The sequence below is a fragment of the Cydia splendana genome, chromosome 24 (genome assembly GCF_910591565.1).
Source record: "Cydia splendana chromosome 24, ilCydSple1.2, whole genome shotgun sequence".
Classification (NCBI taxonomy): Eukaryota; Metazoa; Arthropoda; class Insecta; order Lepidoptera; family Tortricidae; genus Cydia; species Cydia splendana.
The window spans coordinates 5,695,002-5,719,738 of record NC_085983.1 but is presented as its reverse complement, the minus strand read 5'-3'; the positions used below and the strand labels follow the sequence as shown (position 1 = coordinate 5,719,738).

Here is a 24,737-nt window from a genome sequence, read left to right as displayed (position 1 = left end):
ATATGATATACCAGAAGCCATACCTTTTTTTAAAAGTTCCATGCTTCTTCTGTTAAGATGCGATAGACGACGATGCCAAACCTTCTCTGAAGCTACAGATACAGTTTCGTCGCTAGTAGCCGCACGCTTCTCCTCCACTGCTGCATTGGCCATCTGTTTGTTCTGTAAAGGAACATTAGAACACGCCCCCACAGTGTCAAGGACATAAACATCATTTTTCAAAGTAGCTGTCGCTGCAATAACCCCATTATCTAATATTTCGCAACTATCGGATTCGAATACTATCTTAAAGCCTTTCTTTGCCATGGCGCTTACCGACAATAAGTTAGCTACTAAATTAGGTACATAATACACATCACTTATAGTTTTTACAGTGCCATTACGTTGTTCCACTTGAACATTACCTCGCCCGGCCGTAAATAGTTTATCTCCGTTAGCTACAGTCACTTGCAACGATTTCTCTGACTTCATGTCACTCATCATGTTCACATCTCGACAAAGATGACTCGCCGATCCACTGTCCACGTACCAAAGATCACTTTCCACGTTCACCGACAGCGCCGTGAGTAGAGCCTTTGCCGACGACGTTTCTTTGCTACTTTTCTTTTTGTTCAACATCGGACAATCTTTCTTGAAATGTCCGGTCCTCTTACATACATAACACCTGGGCAGCTTTCTCGCGGCCGCCAGAGCCGTAACTCCGTCTCCGTCGCGCTTGCTGTCCTCACGTCGCATCCTCTCCTGTAGCAGCTTCGCCGATACAACTTCGCTAGATAATTTGGCAGTTGACGAGTTCTCAATAGCCATGATTAGCGGGTCGTAGTCCTCAGGAAGTCCGCTCAGCATGATGACCGCAACAAAGTCATCCTCCAACCCAGCACCAATATCCTGAAGTTGTTGTGCGACATCCGTGATTTTGTTTATGTATTTCTCCATACTCTGACAATCCGTTAACTTTGTGCTAAACAAAGTTCGCAACAGGCCTAGTCTCCGACATAATCCCTTATCTTCATAAGCTTTCTGAAGACTCGTCCATGCTTTGTGTGCCGAGGTCACGTTCCTTATGTGTACGAAGGCCGTCGATTGCACGGACAATGCAATGCGTGCGAGCGCTTTCTGGCCCTTTTTCACATCTTCCGGATTTTTATCGTCAACCTCTTTTTCCACAAAATCCCAAAGATCTTCATGAACTAACACCATCTTCATCATAAATTTCCACGATGAATAGTTTTCCATTCCTTTTAGTTTTTCCATCACGAGTGGAGATGAGGAACTTGTACTGGACGCCATTACTGCGAGTTCTCGCATCGTCTAAATGCGCCCTAAGGCGCAAAAAAAACGCGATAACATTTTGGAAGCGCCTCTTTCTTTAACCCTTTGAACGTCACGCCTATCTTGAACCTTGACGTAATCGGAATGCACTATATTGGGCTGTAGCAGCGCGTTTCAGTTTACATCTTTGGCGGTCAAAGGGTTAACATTAGTTAAAATTGGAAGTGTTACATTTCTAGTGAAACAATTACTGTAAACTAGCATCCTAATAGAGATTGTATCTCGTTTGACTGTCTGTACACGTGGGATAAGGAACTTTTGTATATAAAAGGTGCAAACAACACAATAAACATGAAATGTGAAGATACTTGTTTTATTTCACCCTTTGATCAGTGAAAACCATGAAAAGCGACGTAATAGTACATTACGATACAAGTGCGAAAAGTAGGATAAATTGAAACACGATTAGGCGGCATATTTTAAATCTTGAGTTAATTGTAGAGATGAGCCGAATATGGACTTTGCCGAATACGAATATTCGGTTAGGCTGAAACTGCCTAAACTGAAAATCATAATTACATTCCAAAAAAAAGTAAGACATTGTTGCCACTTTTTACTAGCGCGTCTTGTATTTATGTAAAAATAAGTAAATAAAAGTACTTTTTTAATCGTAGGAGTAAAATTACCAATAAATCATCTATCTTAGCGTGTTTATTTATAAAAAGAAATTTACTATTTTACAAACAAATTATTGCAATGGCAACATTGTCTCACTTTTTTTGGAATCTAATTCTCTCGGAGTTTAAAACGCTGTAAATCAAGTTCATATAGGTCCCCGATCTGCACTCCGTACGTGTTTTTGACCCTTCCCCTCTGGACCGGCCGGGAATGTTTATGAAAAGAAAGGGAACCGTCTCATGCCTGGCTGCGCAGTGCACCCGGGCCAGCTAGCGGACGCCCTTAACCTTTTAGACGCCAATGACCGATATATCCGCACCGCAGGTTCAACGCCAAAGACCGATTAATCGGTCACAGACCACTGAGCAACGTAGACCTACGTGCATTTGCATAAAGTTCAATTTCAGTTTTGACACTTCGGTGACGTGGCGTCCGAGTCACAGCTTTTGTGTTTGACACGGCGTCGAAAAGGTTAAAAAAGAATTTGTTTATTCGGTAAATATTCGGCAGTTCGAACCGAACTATTCGGCCGATACGAACATTGAAAAATATGCCGAATACCGAATAATTGCCGAATATTCGGCCCATCCCTAGTTAATTGTATTTGTATTAAGGCCATTGACGTATTATATCTAAGGACTGGCCTAGTTCAAAATGGTACTAGTTCAGCGGTGTGACTCACGAATTCGAGCCAATCGTGCAGTCTAATGCAACTAGTTGCGACCAATCGCGCGCGTGATGCGACCTAATCTCGTTGTAGCGATGTCACACCGCTGTACTGGCCCCATTCATGCCCCATTCCTATTGCCCGTAAGGCCAGTCCTGAGATCAATGATTAAGGCAGAAAATTGAATGGATTAAATTAAAATAAACTTTGTAATACCTATGTGTATGATAAATGTTAACCCAAAATTTCCTTCAAAATAAAACAATTTATTACAAATTACTCAATATATTCAATTCCTTAAATATTCTACATATTGCGTACTTAAAAAAAACATATAAAATGTACACACACACATAAATAATATGACAGTGTGTACAATAAAATACCTACAGGTATAATTTTACATGCGAGATCATTATTGTAGTAGGATATTTATAACATCTAGTTATTAGACCATAGACAGTACCCACAGGCCATATAGTCAAGTGAGAATAGTTTACACAGGGTGGCTAAAATATAAGTGCATTCCCGTTGCCAGGGGGGTTTTGGGATTATACTGAGCAACTTTTACTATGGGACCAACCCCGAATTCGCGAAAAAAAATATTTACTATATTCCATAGAAAATGGACCAGCCAAAATGTATGACACAGCCAAATTTTTGACCTTTTATTTTTCGATTGGCGTTTATAGATTGGGTCGTTCTCAAATCATATGACTGCAGTCAGCCTCAACTCCGTCAAACATTTTATAATCTAGTATGATTTGATGGAGTGGATCTGGAGAATGACCAGTTAAAAAATTAATTATGTCTACTAAGGCCTAAGAGGTAACTATATTCAGATAATAGTACTACGTACAGAATTTTGTCTAATAAAATCGTTTGAAGCTGACAAATCATGTCGCATATCTTTAAAGTATCTACCTTGAAATCTCGATTGTTAAGAGAATAAGAGCGTGTCAAGGTAATTTTGAACACCTCGCCCGCTTAGCAATTTCTGCTGCTGACTGTACGTTCTTTTTGTCGCTGTGCCCTAACCAAAACTAATGCTCGAAGCACGGCCGAATAATCGAGTGATATACCACTATAACCGCGAAAACAAAAACTCGCAAAAGCGAGTTGCAAAAGTCTTTTCACTAAAAAATGGTGTATTCCCATTCGTCTTCGCCGGGAACAGATTGGAATAGGTTTTACATATAAGTCATTCCGATTTGTCCCCGCCTCATATAATGGGGATATACATAGCGCGGGGACAAATGGGGATACACCGAAACAAACAAAGTTCCGAGCGTTACACAGCGAACATAAAGTAAAATCATCAAGACTTTAACCTTTTGACCGCCAACCACGTGAAATATCGCACACGGCTACATCCCAATACAGATCTAGTGCATAATTACTTTCCTTCGTATTTTCACGGAAACGTACGAACGTGTCTTGCTGTTTCAGTCAGTCTCGGTACAAAAAGTACTGAAGTTCACTGAAGTAGCATGACAAATACGAACGTTTCCGAGAAAATACGATGGAAAACAATTATACACCTGTATCAACCTTCATGCATTCCGACAAGGTTCCACGAGGGGTCCGTTTGTTTCCCATATAGTTTTAAGTCATAACGTATTGTTTGTCATATTATCATTAGTAAAACTGAAACCGTTAACTTTTCAGGATTTTCGTAAGGTTATCCTATAGATAGGTTAGGTTAGGTTTGTTTTATGACAATCCTGAAAAGTGACGCGTTTCTGAACCAAATAAATTATGACTAACGAAAATGCGCTCAAACAATACATGATGACTTAAAACTCTTTCGGAAACAATAGAGACCCGGTTCACGATGAGGCGCCGCGCACGATAGGCGTGGCGTTCAAAGGGTTGACCATTATAACCTCCTAAGGCCCAAGGTCCTACCTATAGTACATATTCAGTTCAATGAAATTTAAATCATATTCGATTGGAACAGAGTTGCTTTCGCTATGTTTCGTTCAGTTTTTAAACAACGCAAAATCAACTCTATTTCCTACACTAAAGGTTCAAATTTGGCATTTTCCATTTGTACGGCTTAGGAGTTCAATACTCCAATCAGTAATCAACTGTACCACAGGAACGGACTTAAACTTCAATCACTTAAGTCTCCTGTTCCTGATCCTGTTCCTGTTCCTGATCCGGTTCCCACGCGTCCCCAACTATATACGTCTCGTTCTGCTCCGCGTACATAGCGACATCTTGCGATATTTCCACCTCAACGACCTCCTTCTCACCGACGTAGAACTCTTTATCAGCATTAGCGTTGTGTGCTCTAAGATGGTAGTTGAGGTGGCTGGACTGCTTGAAGCGTTTCTGGCAGATGGCGCACTGGAAGGGCGCGACGTGTGTGTGTGTGCGCATGTGCTGCTTCAGGTGGACGGATTGGCAGAATTTCTTGTCGCATATGACGCAGCGGTAGGGTTTCACTTTTGTGTGGATTCTGAGGTGCTGGTCTAGGCCTGGTAAATGAAAAATGGTATTAAAAGGTTGTGGGGTGGTTGGTTATATAACTTATATACGAGACATTGTCTAATATAGATGGTCAAGGAAATCTTGTCAGTAGAAAAAGGCGCGAAATTCAAATTTTCTATGAGACGATATCCCTTCGCGCCTACATTTTTCAAATTTGCCGCCTTTTTCTACTGACAAGATCTGCTTGACCAACTATATTTACCAATCTTCAGTGAAGGAAAATATCGTGAGAAAACTCATTTTTTAGCATTAGAAATACACTACTTACACGATCTTGACATGTCTATTTTTGAAAAAACCTTTTAAAAATATAGTAACGTTTACTTATGAAACCAAAAGTATGTAAATGAACATAGAGTAATTCGTCAATAACTGGCCACCCTAAAGTAAAAATTAATTATAATCACCTATAAACAGAATTCATTTTAGTATAAGGTGGCTAGTTATTCAAGGATGGTCAGTTATTGAAACCTTATACTAAAATGAATTCTGTTTATAGGTGAATATAATTCACTTTTAGTTTAGGGTGGCCAGTTAGTAGCCGGTGGCCGGTAATTGACGATTTACCCTATATGCTTATTGCTGTGACTGATGTTTCAATAAAGAGACGACTCAAGATCGTGTAGTCTTTTCCTTTAGGGACTTATGTTTTTGGTAAGCTAATGAAATATCTCGTATATTTTGTAATAAAATAATTGCGGTATAATTGTAATTTATTAAGTTAGACGCATATTTAATCAGTACTTATGCTATCCATGCACGGTAAAAAATCAAATATTTTAAAATATTTTGTAAACGACTACAGTTATGACTATGGTTATTATAAAACAATAATAGCACGTTTAATACTCTTTCAAACGACACCTCACACGAACCGATCGGTCCCATAGGACTCAAGATGTGAACAAATATCAATGATGGTCGGCCGCCATCTTTGCCCCCCTTTACCAATAAGGACTAGTTTCCCCGCTGGATTGGAAGATGAGATGGAAGTGGTGTCATAAAAAAATAAACTTTTTCATTTCTCATGCTCTGAAAGAGGGTCATTGTTGTTCTAAAAGGTGTGCAGAAAATGATACGTTTCTGCACTAGAGCATTTTAGGTTCCAAGTACGATTTTTTTTACGATAAGCAATTGTATTTTGGATATAAATGCATTTGTTATACAATTTCCATTCTGGTTATTTAACTCCCCATTCCATAAATAACGATACTTTTACCTAAATTGTTAATTGAAAGTACCCTCAAAAAATACTATAAAAATTTATACTTAGTCATATTTTAAAAAATATACATGAAAAGTAATAGTGTTTAACTCGGGTGAAAGGCATCATTTCAGCCTCGGACTATTGGCGGGTAAACTACCTCGGCAGAAATGAGTGCCTTTCATCCCTTGGTCAACAATCAACTATATTAATTTACCTGATTTCTGTGTGAATGCTTTAGGGCAGAATGTGCAGGGGAAGGGGCGGTCGCCGGTGTGCATGCGCATGTGCTGCTGCACGCCGCCCTGCAACACGACACAATGCATTCACAGTAAACTAGATAGCAGGGATGGTGCGGATGCAGATTATTTGACATCCGCGGATGCGGATTATTAAAGGCTCACATCTGCGGATGCTAAGATTAGGTACTCGACGTCAAAGATATGTTTACACTGCTAATATTGATACCCGAGCAAGCGAAAGATTCCAAAATTGAACCACGAGCGTAGCGAGTGGTTCGAAAAATGGAATCTTGAGCGTTGCGAGGGTTTCAAAGCACGAGGGTTAAACAAAATTTGCCCCCGAGTGAAACACAAAATGCTTCACCACACCAACCCGAAGCAAATATTAAATGTAAAATATCAAACCAAATCAAATTCAAATTAATGTTATTAAATATTTATCACCCAAAATCATAATTTAAAAGTCAATTCTACCAGCAAACATAAGAAAGCAACTCAAAATTTGCATTTGATTACTTTGGCTCACATGTGAATTACTGAGACCAAAGTGCAACTTTGCTATCCGTTTTTAAAGTGCAAGCCTTTCCGAGCTGGTGTGGTGAAAAAAATATTACAATATTATTATTTTTTTAAAAAACGAAACGTTTAGTATTTGAGCAAGAATATAGGTGCGTTATATTTAATAAACAGTAACTTGGCCGACTTTTCTGGATCTAGACGATTTCATTATAGATAATGACGTAATTACCTAGCACTTACGCCGCCGCTAAGACGTTTCTGTACCGACTTGTTCGACATCCGCATCCCCATAAGCTCCGCATCGATTTTATGCGGATGCGGATGCGGATTTTGAAAATAATACGGAAGTTCCGCGGTTGCGGATGCGAATATTCGCAACATCCCTGATAGATAGCAAAAAAATAGGTGTTTATAATGCCACAAACGCGTGTTTGTATCGATGCATTTCTTGTACACCTGGATGGAGGATATGTGCACGAACCTGCTGCGTGAACCGCTTGTGGCACACGCTGCACTCGTAGGGCTGAGTTTGACGTGCGCAGAGTTAGTGTGGTCGGTCAGCTCGTCTATCTCTATAGTGTAGGTGTGTGTAGTATGACTAGGTGGAGGATATGTGCACGAACCTGCTGCGTGAACCGCTTGTGGCACACGCTGCACTCGTAGGGCTTGAGCTTGACGTGCGCAGAGTTAGTGTGGTCGGTCAGCTCGTCTATCTCTATAGTGTAGGTGTGTGTAGTATGACTAGGTGGAGGATATGTGCACGAACCTGCTGCGTGAACCGCTTGTGGCACACGTTGCACTCGTAGGGCTTCAGCTTGACGTACGCAGAGTTAGTGTGGTCGGTCAGCTCGTCTATCTCTATAGTGTAGGTGTGTGTAGTATGACTAGGTGGAGGATATGTTCACGAACCTGCTGCGTGAACCGCTTGTGGCACACGCTGCACTCGTAGGGCTTGAGCTTGACGTGCGCAGAGTTAGTGTGGTCGGTCAGCTCGTCTATCTCTATAGTGTAGGTGTGTGTAGTATGACTAGGTGGAGGATATGTTCACGAACCTGCTGCGTGAACCGCTTGTGGCACACGCTGCACTCGTAGGGCTTCAGCTTGACGTACGCAGAGTTAGTGTGGTCGGTCAGCTCGTCTATCTCTATAGTGTAGGTGTGTGTAGTATGACTAGGTGGAGGATATGTTCACGAACCTGCTGCGTGAACCGCTTGTGGCACACGCTGCACTCGTAGGGCTTGAGCTTGACGTGGGCAGAGTTAGTGTGGTCGGTCAGCTCGTCTATCTCTATAGTGTAGGTGTGTGTAGTATGACTAGGTGGAGGATATGTGCACGAACCTGCTGCGTGAACCGCTTGTGGCACACGCTGCACTCGTAGGGCTTGAGCTTGACGTGCGCAAAGTTAGTGTGGTCGGTCAGCTCGGCTATCTCTATAGTGTAGGTGTGTGTAGTATGACTAGGTGGAGGATATGTGCACGAACCTGCTGCGTGAACCGCTTGTGGAACACGCTGCACTCGTAGGGCTTGAGCTTGACGTGCGCAGAGTTAGTGTGGTCGGTCAGCTCGTCTATCTCTATAGTGTAGGTGTGTGTAGTATGACTAGGTGGAGGATATGTGCACGAACCTGCTGCGTGAACCGCTTGTGGCACACGCTGCACTCGTAGGGCTTGAGCTTGACGTGTGCAGAGTTAGTGTGGTCGGTCAGCTCGTCTATCGTCTCGAAGCCCTGCCCGCACACCTGCCATAAATAAATAAAATATTATAGGACATTTTTACACCAATTGACTAAGCCCCACGGTAAATTCAAGCAGGCTTGTGTTTTGGGTACTCGGACAACGATATATACCTACATAATATAATAATATAAATATTATGAATTCTGTTTATAGGTGAATAGTTGAGATGTAACGATACATGATTATGCCGATACAATACCGATACCGGTTTTTGAAGTAAATAATCGGCGATACCGATACAGATACCGATATCAATGGCACAGTAGTTAGTTAATAAATAAAATAAATAAGGACTTAATATATACTTAATATGCATAAAACATACTTATGTATAAATAGACACTCGATTTTGTCAAGTGTGAAAAACTGTAAAAAAAAATAAAGAAAAATGCCAAATCAAAATCAAAGAAAACATTTATTTAGGTAATCATCAAGCAATCAATGCAAAAGTAAATCCAAATCAGTAATTATAGTTCACTTTAGGTAGATTTTTTGTTATGGAAACAAAGTTTATTCAAATTATTAGCAGCGTCATTCGGTTCGCGCGCTTTTCAAACTGTGATATCGGCTGAATTTAAATCGGCCGATATATCGGTATCGGTATCGTTACATCCCTAGTGAATTCATTTTTAGTTTAGGGCGGCCAGTTACTAAAAGTGGCCAATTACTGGCGAATAAAAAATAATAATAAAAAATAAAATTAATAATTAAATTATGCGATGTGATATGTGATGTTTTGTTGATGATCATGACGTTCCTTCGGCCTGCTTGCCTTCTTAGGGCCACTTGCACCATTCACTAACCTGGGGTTAACCGGTTAAACATGGAGTTGCCATGGTTACCAGTACCATTTGACACTGGGTTAACGGTTTAACCACTTAACCCCAGGTTAGTGTAATGGGGCAAGTGGCGCTTAGCCATTAATAATATTTTTTTCTGTCTATTCAATTTTGGAATGTTGTGGCTCCGGACATACCTGACAAACATGAGGGGCACTGTGTGCAGGGGTCAGCGGAGCCTCGCAGACTTGACAGCGGACTCTCTTGCGCCTCCTGGTGTGCTCGTCGCGGTGGTGCGCCGAGTACTCGCAGCACGAGAAGAAGATCTGGTGGCACCGCGATGGTCGCCGACGGCTGGAGGCACTTGAATGGACCACTGGAACAATGTACCTGGCAAACATGAGGGGCACTGTGTGCAGGGGTCAGCGGAGCCTCGCAGACTTGGCAGCGGACTCTCTTGCGCCTCCTGGTGTGCTCGTCGCGGTGGTGCGCCGAGTACTCGCAGCACGAGAAGAAGATCTGGTGGCACCGCGATGGTCGCCGACGGCTGGAGGCACTTGAATGGACCACTGGAACAATGTACCTGGCAAACATGAGGGGCACTGTGTGCAGGGGTCAGAGGAGCCTCGCAGACTTGGCAGCGGACTCCCTTGCGCCTCCTGGTGTGCTCGTCGCGGTGGTGCGCCGAGTACTCGCAGCACGAGAAGAAGATCTGGTGGCACGTGCCGCCCGCGATGGTCGCCGACGGCTGGAGGCACTCGAATGGACCACTGGAACATATTATTTAAAAAGAAATGAAAAAAAATACATTTAATTCAGATTATAGTCTTTTTCAAACTGGAAAGGTACGATGATAGATGTCATCTACATACAATTTATGACCTGAAATGCCAAATGCCACAAAATTGAATAGGGAATATTACACAAAACTCTACGTAGGGGGCGCCACTACCACTATCCATCACAATCGGAGGGTCTACCGCGAATCAGAAAATCGGAATTTCGTTAACCTCTCTATCATTCTTGCATATTAGAGGGATAAAGAGGCAGGTAACTAAATTTCGATTTTGCGTTTCCCGGTAGGCCCTTGTTAACAAGCCGCCTTGATGCATCAATTTCATATTTTATTGTCAGTGAAAACTTGTCAAAAAAGGAACAGTATATATAAGCACAGAAAAGATAACACTTCCTACAAACCCGAAGTTTGACAGCGGTTAAGGGTCGAATCATGCTATCCCTTTCTAATATATGGCACTATCCCTTTCGGCAATTTAGGGTTGTCAAAATTCAAGTGATTATCTTATCTGTGGTCGTGCACGCAAAAGGAAGTCAAGTGGTGCCAACTTTAATAATTGCTCGGAGCAATGCTAAGCCGAACGGAGCCGAGGTCGACCGAAGTCAGGAGTGTCTCCCCACTGGTATAAGTTACTCTATGGTTTACTAGCTAGCTTAGTGCTGCACTCTGGCGGCAGAACTTAAGGCCCGTCCTATTACATGGAATGCGTATGACTCACGTGATGGGCTGCGCTTCCTTCTCTTTCCTCATCACCACCACCTTTTCCCTGGCCTTCTCGATCTTCCGCCGCTTGGAGACGGTGGCAGTCTCCGCTAGCTCCTGGTCTTCCGCTGTTACGAAAAGAATATAGAATAGAATAGAATAGAATAAATGTTTATTGTATAACTTTGTACATACAAAGGTGGTAATTTACAAAGTAATAAGTATCAACAGTTGCCTGCTAGGGCTTACAATTATGGTATGGTAGGCAACCTGCCTATCTTAAAACTAACCTTATAATACTAACATTGTTATATGTATATGTTTGGTATCTGTTAACTTGCAAAAAATTCATTGACATCATAAAATACTTTATCTATTAGCCACTTCTTGAGCCTCCGTTACAAAGGATTACGTTACGTTACGTCCGTTACGAGTCGGTCTCGCCCACCGAGGGTTCCGTACTTTTTAGTATTTGTTGTTATAGCGGCAACAGAAATACATCATCAGTGAAAATTTCAACTGTCTAGCTATCACAGGTTCATGAGATACAGCCTGGTGACAGACAGACGGATAGACAGACGGACGGAGTCTTAATAATAAGTACCCGTTTTTACCCTTTGGGTAGGTACGGAACCCTAAAAACACATACTAACAATACTTGCTAACAGTGGCGTGCACTTCATAAAGGCAAAAAGGCACTGCCTACCCTACTATAATTCCGATGTCTATCCTCTTAAACTACTTAATTTAATTTATACCTGATCGTACTATCAGTAATCGATATAACTTAAAACATTCTAAAAATTAATAAGCGCTCCATCTACCGGTTAAGCTTTGTCATCAAGTCATCATCTATAATAATTCTACGCGACGAAGTTTACACCACGCGGCACTAGCGCCGCTACGTGCCTTGCACGGCAAAGACAGAAAACATTTCCGTCTAAATCTTTCTATGTGTGTCTTCCCCGTGAGTCGTCGTTACGCGGTTACAGTGTAGTGGGCCTTCCTATAAGTACGAGCACACAATTATACAAGTAACGCACACATTTAGACGCAATAGGCAGTGTCTTTCGTACCAAACATAAACGAATGACGCCCGAAAGTTTCCGAATAGTTCCGATGTTTACGTGACTATTTTAAAAAGTAGCATTTGCTATGGTAATTTAGTGCAAAAACGAGACTATTTTTTTATTCGTTTACAGTATTTGGTTAAGTTTATTTACATTTTTTATTCGGTCGCCATTGTTTGTTTGTTTTGGTGAGTTTATGAGATAACAGTTAACAGTTGCCGGAAATTATAAAGTGCGATTAGTGAAAAAATGGATAATTTTATCTGTGAAAGTTGTGGGTGTGGGTGTGGGTGTGTGTGTGTGCAAACTATTAAAAATGATGCGTTTTCGAAGCTTTCGTTTAGCCAAAAAAAGAAGTAATTGAAAAGACTTGACAACAAAATGAAAACCATCACGCAATTTTTTTGGTGAGTTAGTAGCTCTCATTTTTTAAGGTTCCGTACCCAAAGGGTAAAACGGGACTCTATTACTAAGACTCTGCTGTCCTTCCGTCCGTCCGTCTGTCATCAGGCTGTATCTCACGAACCGTGATAGCTAGACAGTTGAAATTTTCACAGATGTATTTCTGTTGCCGCTATAACAACAAACACTAAAAACAGAATAAAATAAAGATTTAAGTGGGGCTCCTGTAACAACCCGCCTACCCTTTTTTTCCAATACAATTACTGGTTCACTACCGGTCGGTATATTGAGGGTAGATACAACTCGGATAGAACCAGTTGGGGTGCTACCAGAGGTTATAAAAGGCCGTTATCCAGCTCGGAACGGACACTTCGTGTCTAACCTTAGACCCGTTCGGTTTAATTATAAAAGTGTAATATTGAGAATTGAAGTGAATAAAAAAAGAAGTGATTTTAAAACCCAAGTGTATTAATTATCATTGTTCCTGGAGTTCTCCTCATTGAAGGTTTCATCTTCAGAAGTGGGATGGGCTACGCTCACAAATAAGGTACATTATTTTTTTTTTCTATTTTTCAGTTATTTTTCATTAAATGAGTTACATTAGGACAGTTAAAATAAATAGATTATAATATTATCGATAAAAGTTTTTGCTAGTATTATTATTAAACAACCCATATTTACCGTAACGGAGCAATTCCGGAGGTTAATATGGTTAATTAAGCATATTTATCTTGCCAGGGTACTCCCTGGATTTGAATATGCTTGAGGTTTCTACTCATAAGTACTTTCTAACAAACTATATTTACCGTAACGGAGCAATTCCGGAGGCTTATATGGTTAATTAAGCATATTTATCTTGCCAGGGTACTCCCTGGATTTGAATATGCTTGAGGTTTCTACTCATAAGCTCTTTCTAACAAACTATATTTACCGTAACGGAGTCAATCCGGAGGTTTATATAGTTAAACACATATGGTTATCTTGCCAGGGTACTTCCTGGAGATGGACATGTGGGATTTTTATAATCACATTACAAGCTACTTAGTTTTTTTTTAAATAATAATTACTTAGTCCCCTAAAAATATATATATAATATTTACAGAACTTTAACACATAATGTATGAGTTTCAGCAATGGAGTCCGATGACGAAACCAATCATGAGCGCCAGAGTAGAAGCCGTGCTAAAAGCATCATCTTGAGGCCTCATAGACAACGGCGCCTGAAAACTCCAGAGCGAAATCCTGTGAGGCCCAGCCGTTTGGATCAGGAGGTACGCAGTGATCATCAGAGACGTCCACGTACTCGTAGTCGCAGCCCGCTAAGGAGATTACGGGAACAAGAAGAGGAGCTGGAGTCACAGAAAAGAAGAGTTGCAGCCTTATTGAGCCAGCTTGAGAACGAGAGCGCGAAACGACGACGACATGACAGCGAGCGACGTGACCGCGAGCGACGTGACAGCGAGCGACGTGAGAGCGAGCGACGTGAGAGCGAGCGACGTGAACCACCAACAACAAGGCTTGACCCACCCCAAGAGCGATCAAGGTATGATTCGGCATCTTCTTTTCTTGATGAGCTAGTTAAAATGATGAAAAATAGGCCCAGTGAACGTGAAAGCTTTGCTACCATCAATAACGTTATTCCCGAATTTGATCCCTTATCTAAAGAACAAACAATTAGTGTATGGCTAGACAAAGTAGATGAATGCGCTGAGATCTATGGTTGGACCGATAGGCAGGTAGTACACTATGCGTTACCTAAATTAGTAGGACAGGCAAAGGTTTGGTACCAGGGTCTACCGTCTCTCAAACGCACCTGGGTTGAATGGAAGGTACTGTTGAAGGAATCCTTTCCGTCAAACGAAAATTATGCAGAGCTTTTAAATGAGATGTTGAAGAAACGGGCTCGTTTCGGAGAGTCGTTAGAAATGTATTATTATGCTAAAGTAAATTTACTAAACCGCTGCAAAATTTTCGGAAAGAACGCTGTCGACTGCATAGTTCACGGGGTAGATGACAGGAATGTTAGGGTAGGTGCACAAGCAGCGAAATTCGAAAAACCCGAATACGTCTTAGAATTCTTCAAAACTTTGCGTTATAACAATGATAGAAAGGAAACACGCAGTTCAACACAAAACACGTCAGCAAATACAAAGACTAATGATCAGTCGAGTTCATCAAAACCTGTTCACAGTACATCCCAACTAACTTGTTTTAACTGTAATCAAAAAGGACATCCTAGCTTTAGATGTCCTAAACCGTTGATAAAATGCACTTACTGTAACTTGATGGGACATACCGAAATAGATTGTCGTAAAAAGAAAAGGGCTCCACCTTCGGAGACAAAAGAAAAAGCTGTCATGAAGGTTTTGATGGACTCTGAGCCTGATCTTGGGCTAGGGTTACCTGAAAGTGTTAATAAAGATTACGGTGATATTTGTAAAACTGTTAACACGAGTGAAAAGTATAAGTTGCCAATAAAAGTAAATAATAATTTTATATTGGGGCAACTAGATCTTGGGAGCGAGGCAACATTAATTCGGAAATCCGATGCTGAGAAATTAAACTTGAAATGGGTTCCAGTAAATAGTCCATACTTACGTGGGTTAGGCAACGTGCCGTATTTGCCAATAGGTGTCGTGTATGTTACAATGGGGGTGCAAGAAGTAGTAGAGGCGAATGTTGAGCTCTACATAGTAGATGACCACCTTATAAATAGTCCAGTTTTAGTTGGGCATTCATTTAGCGAGCGTCCTACTTTGCGTATTATAAAAACTGCGACCGAAGTCTTAATTGAAAATGTTGAGAAAGATGATGTTATGAAGGTTCCTCTAATTGCTTCTTGTGATTCGATTATACCAGTAGGTACATTTACATCGATTTGTGTAAAGTCCCCGGGACTATATAGTGGCACAATCTATATACCTGGTACAGTTCGAGGCGGCCCTACTACCGAGTATTACTTACTGCCAGGGGAATATCATTTAACTAAGGGTACATGTCATGTCCTAGTACACGGATTAGGCGAAAACCCTGTGACTCTACAGAAAGGTTCACTAATAACTCGGGCCAAACATCTTGCGTCAGAGGTAAGAGTTGATCTTGCAGCAGAAGATGTGTGTAACCCAAAATTTATTATAAATTCTGATAAGGACCTTTCTTTAGAGGACCAGAAGAGCTTAGAAGATTTACTAGTTAAATATAAGACTTGTTTCTCCTGGGGCATGCACGACTTGGGTTATACTACGGAGACTGAAATGGTTATACAGTTAAAGGATTCCGAGCCAGTTGTGTATAGGCCATATAGGCTATCTTTTCATGAGCGAGAATTAGTTAGGGGAATGGTGCGCGAAATGATAGAAAACAATATAGTTCGCGAATCAAGTTCACCATACGCCAGTCCCATCGTTTTAGTGCAAAAAAAATCGGGCGACAAACGGTTGTGCGTCGACTATCGAGCACTTAATAACAAAACAAAAAGGGATCATTATCCCTTGCCAAGGATAGACGATCTCCTCGATCAATTATCAGGGCAGGCTATTTTTACAACCCTTGACTTGGCATCCGGGTACCATCAAATACCGATAGCTGAGGAATCTAAGGAGAAGACTGCATTCGTTACCCCGGACGGGCAATACGAGTATAACCGTATGCCGTTCGGGCTAGCGAATGCACCTGCAGTATTCCAACGACTCATACACAAGGTTCTTAATAACGCTCAGATTAGACATTCCATCGTATACATGGATGATATACTTATTCCGTCTACAACTGTTGCCGAAGGTATGAGTCGCTTGGAAGAGGTTTTAGTTGCGTTACGACAAAGCGGTCTCACATTAAAACTAGAAAAATGCCATTTCTTCAAAAGAACTATAGACTTTTTGGGCTTTGAAGTAAGCAATGGCGAGATCAGACCGGGATCGCAAAAAACACTAGCAGTTGCTAGCTTTAAAGCCCCAAGTAATCAACATGAGGTTAGAAGATTTCTTGGACTTGCCAGTTTCTTCAGACGGTTTGTCAAGGACTTCGCTACTATAGCGAGGCCATTGACGGGCCTTCTGAAGAAGCAAGCTTCTTGGAGGTGGACTGATGACGAAGCAAAAGCATTCGAGACCTTAAAGCGCAATCTGATTCAGCGGCCAGTATTAGCGTTGTATGATCACACCGCAGAAACGCAGCTTCATACGGACGCTAGTAAGGTTGGCCTTGCTGGAATTTTATTGCAACGAAAGGGCTCAATGCCGTTTAGACCAGTGGCTTACTTCAGTCGTCGGACCACCGCTGACGAGCAAAAATATCACTCCTTTGAATTGGAGACGCTGGCGGTGATAAATTCCCTTAACAAATTTAGAAATTATCTCTTGGGTATAAAGTTCACCATAATAACAGATTGTCATGCCTTGCGTTCCACCTTCACGAAAAGAGATCTGGTGCCGCGCATATCTAGGTGGTGGATCCAGTTTTTGGAATATGACTGCAATATTGAATATCGTGCGGGAGCAAAAATGTCTCATGTGGATTGTCTAAGTAGGAATCCAATCATAGAACATAGCGCTGAATCTCATATTCTTGACGTTCTACCTGTCAATTCCGAAGACTGGATCACCGCAGTTCAGCTAGGGGACGCAGAAATTAAGCGAATTAAAGATATTCTCGAGGATCCGGAAACAGCTAAGGTTGCATCAATATATAAAGAATACAGGGTTAAAAATGGCAAAGTATTTAGAATTCTAGACGACAAGACCGAACGCTGGGTAGTACCACGAGGGGTTCGCTGGCAGTTACTCAAGTCAAATCACGATGACGTTGGTCACTTTGGGTTTGAAAAAACCCTCGAAAGAATTCGCTCGTTTTACTGGTTTCCTAAAATGCGCAAGTTTATAAAAAAATATGTGTCTTCATGCTTAGCCTGTGCTCATCATAAACTCCCTTCAGGAGCAAAAGAAGGTCTATTGCACCCAATTCCGAAGGTAGAAATACCCTTCCACACAATCCACGCTGACCACCTCGGACCATTTGTGCGAAGTAAAAGGAAAAACTCTTATATTTTAGTAATCATTGACTCGTTTACGAAATATGTGAACTTGACACCAGTACGTTCTACCAAAACGAAAGCCAGCATCAAGGTGTTTCAAGCATTTTTTAATTTATTTGGCGTTCCAACACGGCTAATTACCGATCGGGGTACAAGCTTTACGAGCAAGAAGTTTGAAAAATATGTCAAATCTAAAGGAATAAAACATGTGCTAAATTCAGTTTCCACACCTCGCGCAAATGGTCAGGTGGAAAGATATAACAGAACGATCTTGTCCGCACTTGGAGCCATGACACATGACAAGAATCCTGAGTCATGGGACGAGTACGTACAAGAGATACAGCTTGGTATAAATACAACTGTACACGAAGTTACTAAAATGACCCCAACTGAACTACTTTTTGGGCGAAAAACGTCAGGCCCATCCCAAGGAATCTTAAACCAAATTTCAGACGAAATAGGGAGTGGAGTAATTGATAGCTCACTAAGCGATGCTAGGAATGAGGCTAGTCAGGCTATACAAAAACACCAGGAGATAAACAAAAGACGTTATGATCACTCTCGGAAGCCTGCTAGGTCTTATAAAGTAGGCGATCTTGTACGAGTAATTAGGGCCATACCATCCGGGTCAGGTCAGTCCAAGAAGTTAGAGCCTAAATGTCAAGGTCCCTACAAGATTAAAAAGGTATTACCACACGATCGTTTCATCGTGGAAGACACGCCTCTTACCAGAAAGGGTAGACGATATGAAGGAGTAGTAGCTATAGACAAAATATTTCCCTGGTTGAGTTACGGTGTTGATTATTCTTCAAGTAGTGAAAGTGACGAGGAATGTTTTGATAAATAGTTGGTCCAGGCGTTCGCATTCACTGGTCGATCTTCATATACTTACATAATAATATAACTCTGATTGTTAAGTTGCTGATGCCTAATCATATCTATAGAGATAAAGAGCGAAATATCATTAGAGATGATATTCATAAATCAGGGTCATTAGAGATGAACCCTAGAAAAAAAAAATCAAGTGATTATGATAACTGATAGTTAATTACCTAATTTAATTTTCTAAGATTAATTGAATAATTTTGTCATTACGTTTTTTCAGTGCCATTGGTCGAACAGTACATTAGCCTTTCGTATTCGTATATCCTGCCTCATGCCCGTCCCAATTGTTGGACTAAAAAAATTAAATCTGTAGCTCATTTTAAGTATTCAATAACAATTGTTGTCAGCATACGAAGGTTAATGTTCCGTACACGTATGTACTGTGGGTTGTGTGTTTATTATTAATATCACTGATGTTTAAGTTATTATTGCACACAGAATGGAATTAATGAATCATGTAAAATGATTGCTTTCAAACCGTTATTATCAGAAATAATTAGCATTAACAGTTGCACATCCGCTATAAGGTATTACTTGTATTGAACTTAAAAGTATATTAATAATTAAAAAAACGAGGGGACTCGTTTCGAGCAGGATGACCGACTGTAACAACCCGCCTACCCTTTTTTTCCAATACAATTACTGGTTCACTACCGGTCGGTATATTGAGGGTAGATACAACTCGGATAGAACCAGTTGGGGTGCTACCAGAGGTTATAAAAGGCCGTTATCCAGCTCGGAACGGACACTTCGTGTCTAACCTTAGACCCGTTCGGTTTAATTATAAAAGTGTAATATTGAGAATTGAAGTGAATAAAAAAAGAAGTGATTTTAAAACCCAAGTGTATTAATTATCATTGTTCCTGGAGTTCTCCTCATTGAAGGTTTCAACAACAAACGTGATTTTTGACCGAAGTTAAGCAACGTAGGGCAGGGTCAGTACTTGGATGGGTGACCGTTTTTTTTTTGCCTTTTTTTGCATTATGGTACGGAACCCTTCGTGCGCGAGTCCGACTCGCACTTGCCCGGTTTTCTGATATAATTTTGCCTACCCAGTCCCAAATCTCTGTGCACGCTACTGCTTGCTAATCTGACCAACTAGCATAAGTTGCGTTCTCGCGCGCGAGTCCATACTTGAAGTCGCGCTAGATGTATGAAGTCGCGCGCGAGAACGCAACTTATGCTAGTAGGTCTAGTCTGTTAGTTATATTGGCTTTAAAATCATATTTTTTCACACATGTAAACACAAGTATTTGTAAGAAAGGGATAAAACATAATTAAACTAAATTCGGCGCTTTAAGTTTTATGAATAAGGGGGTTAATCTGTAAGATCTGGTGATGGGGATGTATGATTATTAATTTACCAGTGGCCTAATAGGAAATCAAGCACATAACAGGTAGGCTTGAGTCGGTCCTGAACTAAGAACTATTAAGAATGAAATCCCATCAAGGACCGAAAGGAACTAAATCTTTTTGCACGCTCTTAATCGGTCTTTAGGTCCTTTAGTTCAGTAGGATTCGAGAGCGCTTGACTGAGTGAAACGTAAAATGGACGGAACGAAACGGTTGTCAATGTCGCTGGCACGAGTGTGAACGAGATGAAAGAACGACGTGACACTCCTAAGCCCGTAAAATATGAAGGAAAATCAAATATATTTCGACATATTTGATATTTTTTAATTATGTTATGGTGTTTTAATTTTTAATATCGACATATCGTATCGTACAAGTTAAATTGTATTCAGTTACCAAAGATTGGAAAGAAACCAATGAAAAATCGACTCCTATTCATTCCCGGCTCTCAACGACCGAACTGAACTAAAGGAACTAAAAGACCGAACTAGTTAGTTTGACCGATTGACTGAGAGCGGAGCGCTCTCTGTAGTGACCGAGCAGGCACAAGCCTAATAACAGGTATTGAGGTCATAGTAGCTCCGGCTAATCTAACAAGTTTAGTATGTTTAATGCGCTGTAATTTACTCACCTTTGATAATGATGTAGCTGACATCCGATGAGGCGAGGCTGGTGAGGCTGGTGGGCTCCATGACGGACAGCATCTGCTCCGTGCGTTGCTGGATAAGCTGATTCTCTGCTGCGATGCGAGCTTTCTTGCCCTGCAATATTAAAAAAAATGTAAATATAGCTTATATGCACACCACACATATCTATGCCTTTGCTATATCAATGTCCGTTAAAATGTAGTCTAGAAGAAATTGATTGACACCTCATCCATCATAATGAACTCAACAGTCTTAAGACTATAGAGGAACACACTGCTAATTATACTACACTTCTCATTCTCATTGTTATATAAAAACGAATACTCACAGCAAAGAGTTCCTGCGTCCACACTTTTGGGTCCCCACTGGCGTACGCGTCAATATGCTCCATACGCGCATGGTTTCCCAGCGCTCGCTCATTGGCGAAGGATTTGCCACACAGCCGGCAGCAAACTGTGTCTTCTTCATCCTCCACTACCTCTTTCTGCAAAAAAGAAGTGAAGTTTTAAGAACGAGTACGAATAGTTAGTTCAGTTCTATTTGGTAGGAAAAGGGACGAGAATTTCGTACTTCTTACCTTTATCTTAGTGATTTTAGGAGCTGGCAGAACGTTAACCAGCCGAATGGTCTTCTGCTGGTTAGCTACACTAGACATGCTTGTCGCAAAGGGGTCTGAAATGATAGAACATAACTTTACCAAATGACCACGATTTAAAGCTTCTCGATACTGCATCTAAAGGTGAATTAGATTGTTAAACTGCTGTCACATAAATAATATGATAAGAAACTTACATGACACAATCATTGTAAATGTAAAATACAAAATCCAAATAAATATTCGAAAAACCAGCGGGAACAAGCAATTGACAAATATTATTTTTTATTTACAAATGCATGGGCGTGGAGGCAAAGACGCAGAAAAAAGTAAAACTTTTATCGATTCGTGCAAGTAACCTAAACTAAATTCACTTATTTAAATAACTTTATGGACAAAAGGACGATTTGTAATCGTAATACCAAAGAAACCATTGAATTTACCTCGTAAAAGTAGAAATCCAAAGCCTGTCGGAATAGATTGGCGTTTGTTTTTTTTTAATTAAAAAAAAGAAATCAAAAATAGAAAAAGTAAAAATTAAAAAAAAAACTTAATGGCGATTCACAACAATGTCAAAATACACTGACGTTTAGCGGCTAAAACTATTTTTCTATGAAAATGCGTAGTATTTGCTGTATTTGCACGAAATATCCCAGAAAAGCTTCTAATTCACCAATATGGCGTGGCTCAATAAACGAAAAGAGACGCCATTTCGTGGCTGGGTGACGCAGTTACGTCAGATAGCGTGGGTTTCCATTGTCCGCTTGAACTATTTTTATCTTCACATATACACTTCCTATTTTATCAAAGATGCCTAAAACTAGTAAAATAAAAAAAATAAAAAATTAGTCTTTTTATTTTATGATTAACTGCAAGTTATAAATATTGATCATTCTCATAATGACTTACTGATAAAACGAGACAAAACATAGTCGAAAAGGACAGATATACTGGTACTTTGTTTTATCAATGTAGGTCGTAACTAAGGAGGTTGAAAGACTTTGATGGTTTTTCTCGATAATTATTTATTATTATTTGGAAATGGCTGCTAAAGCGACCACTATAAAAGAGGCAATCAAACGATGGGAAGACAAGACAGGTCAACAAGCCGCCACCGCCACTGAAGTCAGTTTGATTTTCCAATGGCCACCGATAGAAAAAATGGATAACTCTCTGTCTTGCCTAACCAATTGCGAGTAAGTTTTTTTATTTACACAATGTGACCTTAAACATGATTGGTAGAGAAAGCCCTACATGGCATTGAGTCTGCCTTTTATAGTCTGGCAATCGAATTTTGTGAGTAGAAAAAGGGGCAAATTTGAAATATTTTGAAGGTGCAAATTTTTTATAGTTGGTCAAGCAGATCTTGTAAGTAGAAAAAGGCGGCAAATTTCGAAAATGTAGGCGCGAAGGGATATCGTCTCATAGAAAAGTTGAATTTCGCGTCTTTTTGTACTGACAAGATTTGCTTGACCATCTATATCTCCCATACCAAATATTACTGTTATACCTTTTTTCTACAAACAAATTGGTAGACTCACTCTGGTCAGACTATATATTTTTTATTTATTAAAATAAATAAGTTACTTGATAAAAATTAAATTATATCTTTCAGAAAGTTGAGCCTCTCAACGAATTTGATTGAGAAAGTTTCTGGGTTAAATAGTTTGAAAAAGCTTCGTGTCCTTTCTTTAGGAAGAAACTACATAAAATCATTTTCCGGTATGGTAAGTAAATACCCTAGAAATGAGAAAAATATATTCCTAGGCATAATATCTCAGGGCAAGGTAGGTCTTTCAAAACGAAGAATCGGTAACTAGATCTGATATTTGCGATACAATTGTGGGAAATAGGTAAACCTTTACAAGATTCAACAACACAACACACAAGAAACACTCGAGAGTGAAACACGAACGAATACAAATAATATAAAATACCGTGGTGGTCTGCCAACCGTGTGGACAGCATCCCTTACTTTTAGCACATTGTGCTGGAAGGCAGTACTTTCTGTGCAAATGTGAATCCAGAAAAACAAGCACTTTCAGAACATATCATGCATTATAAATATGTTTTCCAGGAGTGTATAGGGGACACACTAGAAGAACTTTGGGTGTCTTACAATTTAATAGAGAAATTAAAAGGAATTAATGTATTGAGAAACCTGAAGGTTCTGTACATGAGTAACAACTTGGTGAAAGAGTGGAGCGAATTTAACAAACTGCAGGTAAATAAATGTAATACGTGAGTATATTGGGCATCCAAAAAACATAATTCCTACCCGCATTTGTCGCAGAAAATTCAGATGTACTACCGAGCTTGACCGTATCGTTGCTGTTAAGTGTTTTCTATCGATAAGCTTGTCCAATTCACAAGTGTGTATTTACATCCTTAGCCAATCTCTACGTATAAATGTGGCTGTACATCTACTATTTTGTTTAAGTAGCTACACACTATCGCACCGCACCAAGGTCATTGTGGGACGCACCCATAAGTAAGAGGGAGAAAGCGATATCTCTTGAGTGGGTGGGAACACACACTGCAGCAACTGCATCAAGCCCCACCATGCCCAACAACTGAGGGCCTACCGCGAACCACGTTCGACGTGTTACCTCTGTCGCACGTAAGTGTAACAGGGACGCAACACGTCGAACGTGGTTCGCGGTAGGCCCACTGTTACTGGAAATGTTATGTTAATGTTTTAGAACCCGATACTTATTATTTTTTTAAACTAGGAACTTCCTCAACTAGAAGACTTGCTATTCGTTGGTAATCCTCTGTACGACGGGTGCGAACTCGAGGCGTGGCGTGCCGAGGCCGCCAGAAGGCTGCCCAACTTGAAAAAGCTGGACGGGGAGACCGTTCTCAGAGAAGACGACCCGCCTTTAACAGTTGCTAATATGCAGGTAAATCACACAATATCAACAGTCATTTTCCTTTTGGGCGCCTCTTTCTCGATCTCACTTATGGGTTCGGCGCACCAAGGTCGTGGTGCGGTGCGGTAGTCTGTTACGGCTTTTACGACAATGCAAGATTACCATCGGGTGCATTTGCTCGGAAGTCTCGTTGCCGGCTGTGTATTATTAAGGGTAGTCTAGCAAACAAATACATCAGTAGAATATTATTGCGACTATTTATTTTTTAAATTTGCCATCTCTTTCTATTGACAAAATTGGCTTGTTAGACTACAGTGATCAGTATTATATTCTTTGACTATAGTTAATTTTCCAAAACACCGGGCAAGCAAAAGGTTAATGAAAACGCAGTCTAAATTGTATAGCGGAAGCGGATACGCGTAAACGTCATAGCAGTACCATAGATAATTTCTTGTAATAAAAAAAATGGCGGGTGTTTTGTTTTCCCGCGGTTTCTTTTCAAATATTCAGGGAAGGGCACCAAAACCATTTTCTTTTTGGATATCAATATCAAAAGATAGTAAGAGTGTAGGAATGATATAAGTATAAATATTTTATTTTCAGCCTGACGGAGGGGATGCCGTAGAAACGCTAGTTAGCGCAGAAACGAACGATTAACCGCCTCATAGTCATTGATCATAAATTATGTCAACATTCTTACTACAAGACACTGAATCTTATTTGTTCACGATATTTTTTAGCAATAATAGACGCATTCGACACTGGGCAGGGCTCTTTGCCGTTGTAAAA

The 24,737-nt window shown here is 40.5% G+C and overlaps 2 protein-coding genes across 2 annotated transcripts; one reads left to right on the top strand and one right to left on the bottom strand.

The window, feature by feature from the left end:
* Positions 1–3,330: 3,330 nt before the first annotated feature.
* On the bottom strand, positions 3,331–21,499 carry LOC134802511 (zinc finger protein 778-like). Its single transcript, XM_063775191.1, has 9 exons — positions 21,273–21,499; positions 21,058–21,152; positions 20,809–20,964; positions 20,465–20,594; positions 11,108–11,219; positions 10,177–10,363; positions 8,703–8,816; positions 6,535–6,622; positions 3,331–5,100 (listed from the first exon to the last, which is right to left on the bottom strand). The coding sequence occupies exons 1-9, from the start codon at positions 21,283–21,285 to the stop codon at positions 4,742–4,744; spliced, it is 1,254 nt and encodes a 417-aa protein (XP_063631261.1). The 5' UTR covers positions 21,286–21,499; the 3' UTR covers positions 3,331–4,741.
* A 210-nt stretch (positions 21,500–21,709) lies between these two features.
* LOC134802448 (dynein axonemal light chain 1-like) lies at positions 21,710–24,647 on the top strand. The gene is made up of 6 exons (XM_063775114.1): positions 21,710–21,820; positions 22,051–22,271; positions 22,691–22,802; positions 23,153–23,299; positions 23,808–23,978; positions 24,552–24,647. Exons 2-6 carry the CDS (start codon positions 22,117–22,119, stop codon positions 24,603–24,605), a joined length of 639 nt encoding a protein of 212 aa, XP_063631184.1. The 5' UTR covers positions 21,710–21,820; positions 22,051–22,116; the 3' UTR covers positions 24,606–24,647.
* The last annotated feature ends 90 nt before the right edge of the window (positions 24,648–24,737 follow it).

Excerpts from the sequence above, each read along its gene's own strand:
- LOC134802511 (XM_063775191.1), bottom strand. Across the intron at positions 10,364-11,107 it reads AAGGAAGCGCAGCCCATCAC|TGGTCCATTCGAGTGCCTCC; the intron begins GTGAGTCATACG and ends AATATGTTCCAG. Across the intron at positions 8,817-10,176 it reads GTGCCCCTCATGTTTGCCAG|GTGTGCGGGCAGGGCTTCGA; the intron begins GTACATTGTTCC and ends TATTTATGGCAG.
- LOC134802448 (XM_063775114.1), top strand. The coding sequence starts at position 22,117 with ATGGCTGCTAAAGCGACCACTATAAAAGAGGCAATCAAACGATGGGAA. Across the intron at positions 22,803-23,152 it reads TAAAATCATTTTCCGGTATG|GAGTGTATAGGGGACACACT; the intron begins GTAAGTAAATAC and ends TATGTTTTCCAG. Across the intron at positions 23,979-24,551 it reads TAACAGTTGCTAATATGCAG|CCTGACGGAGGGGATGCCGT; the intron begins GTAAATCACACA and ends TTTTATTTTCAG.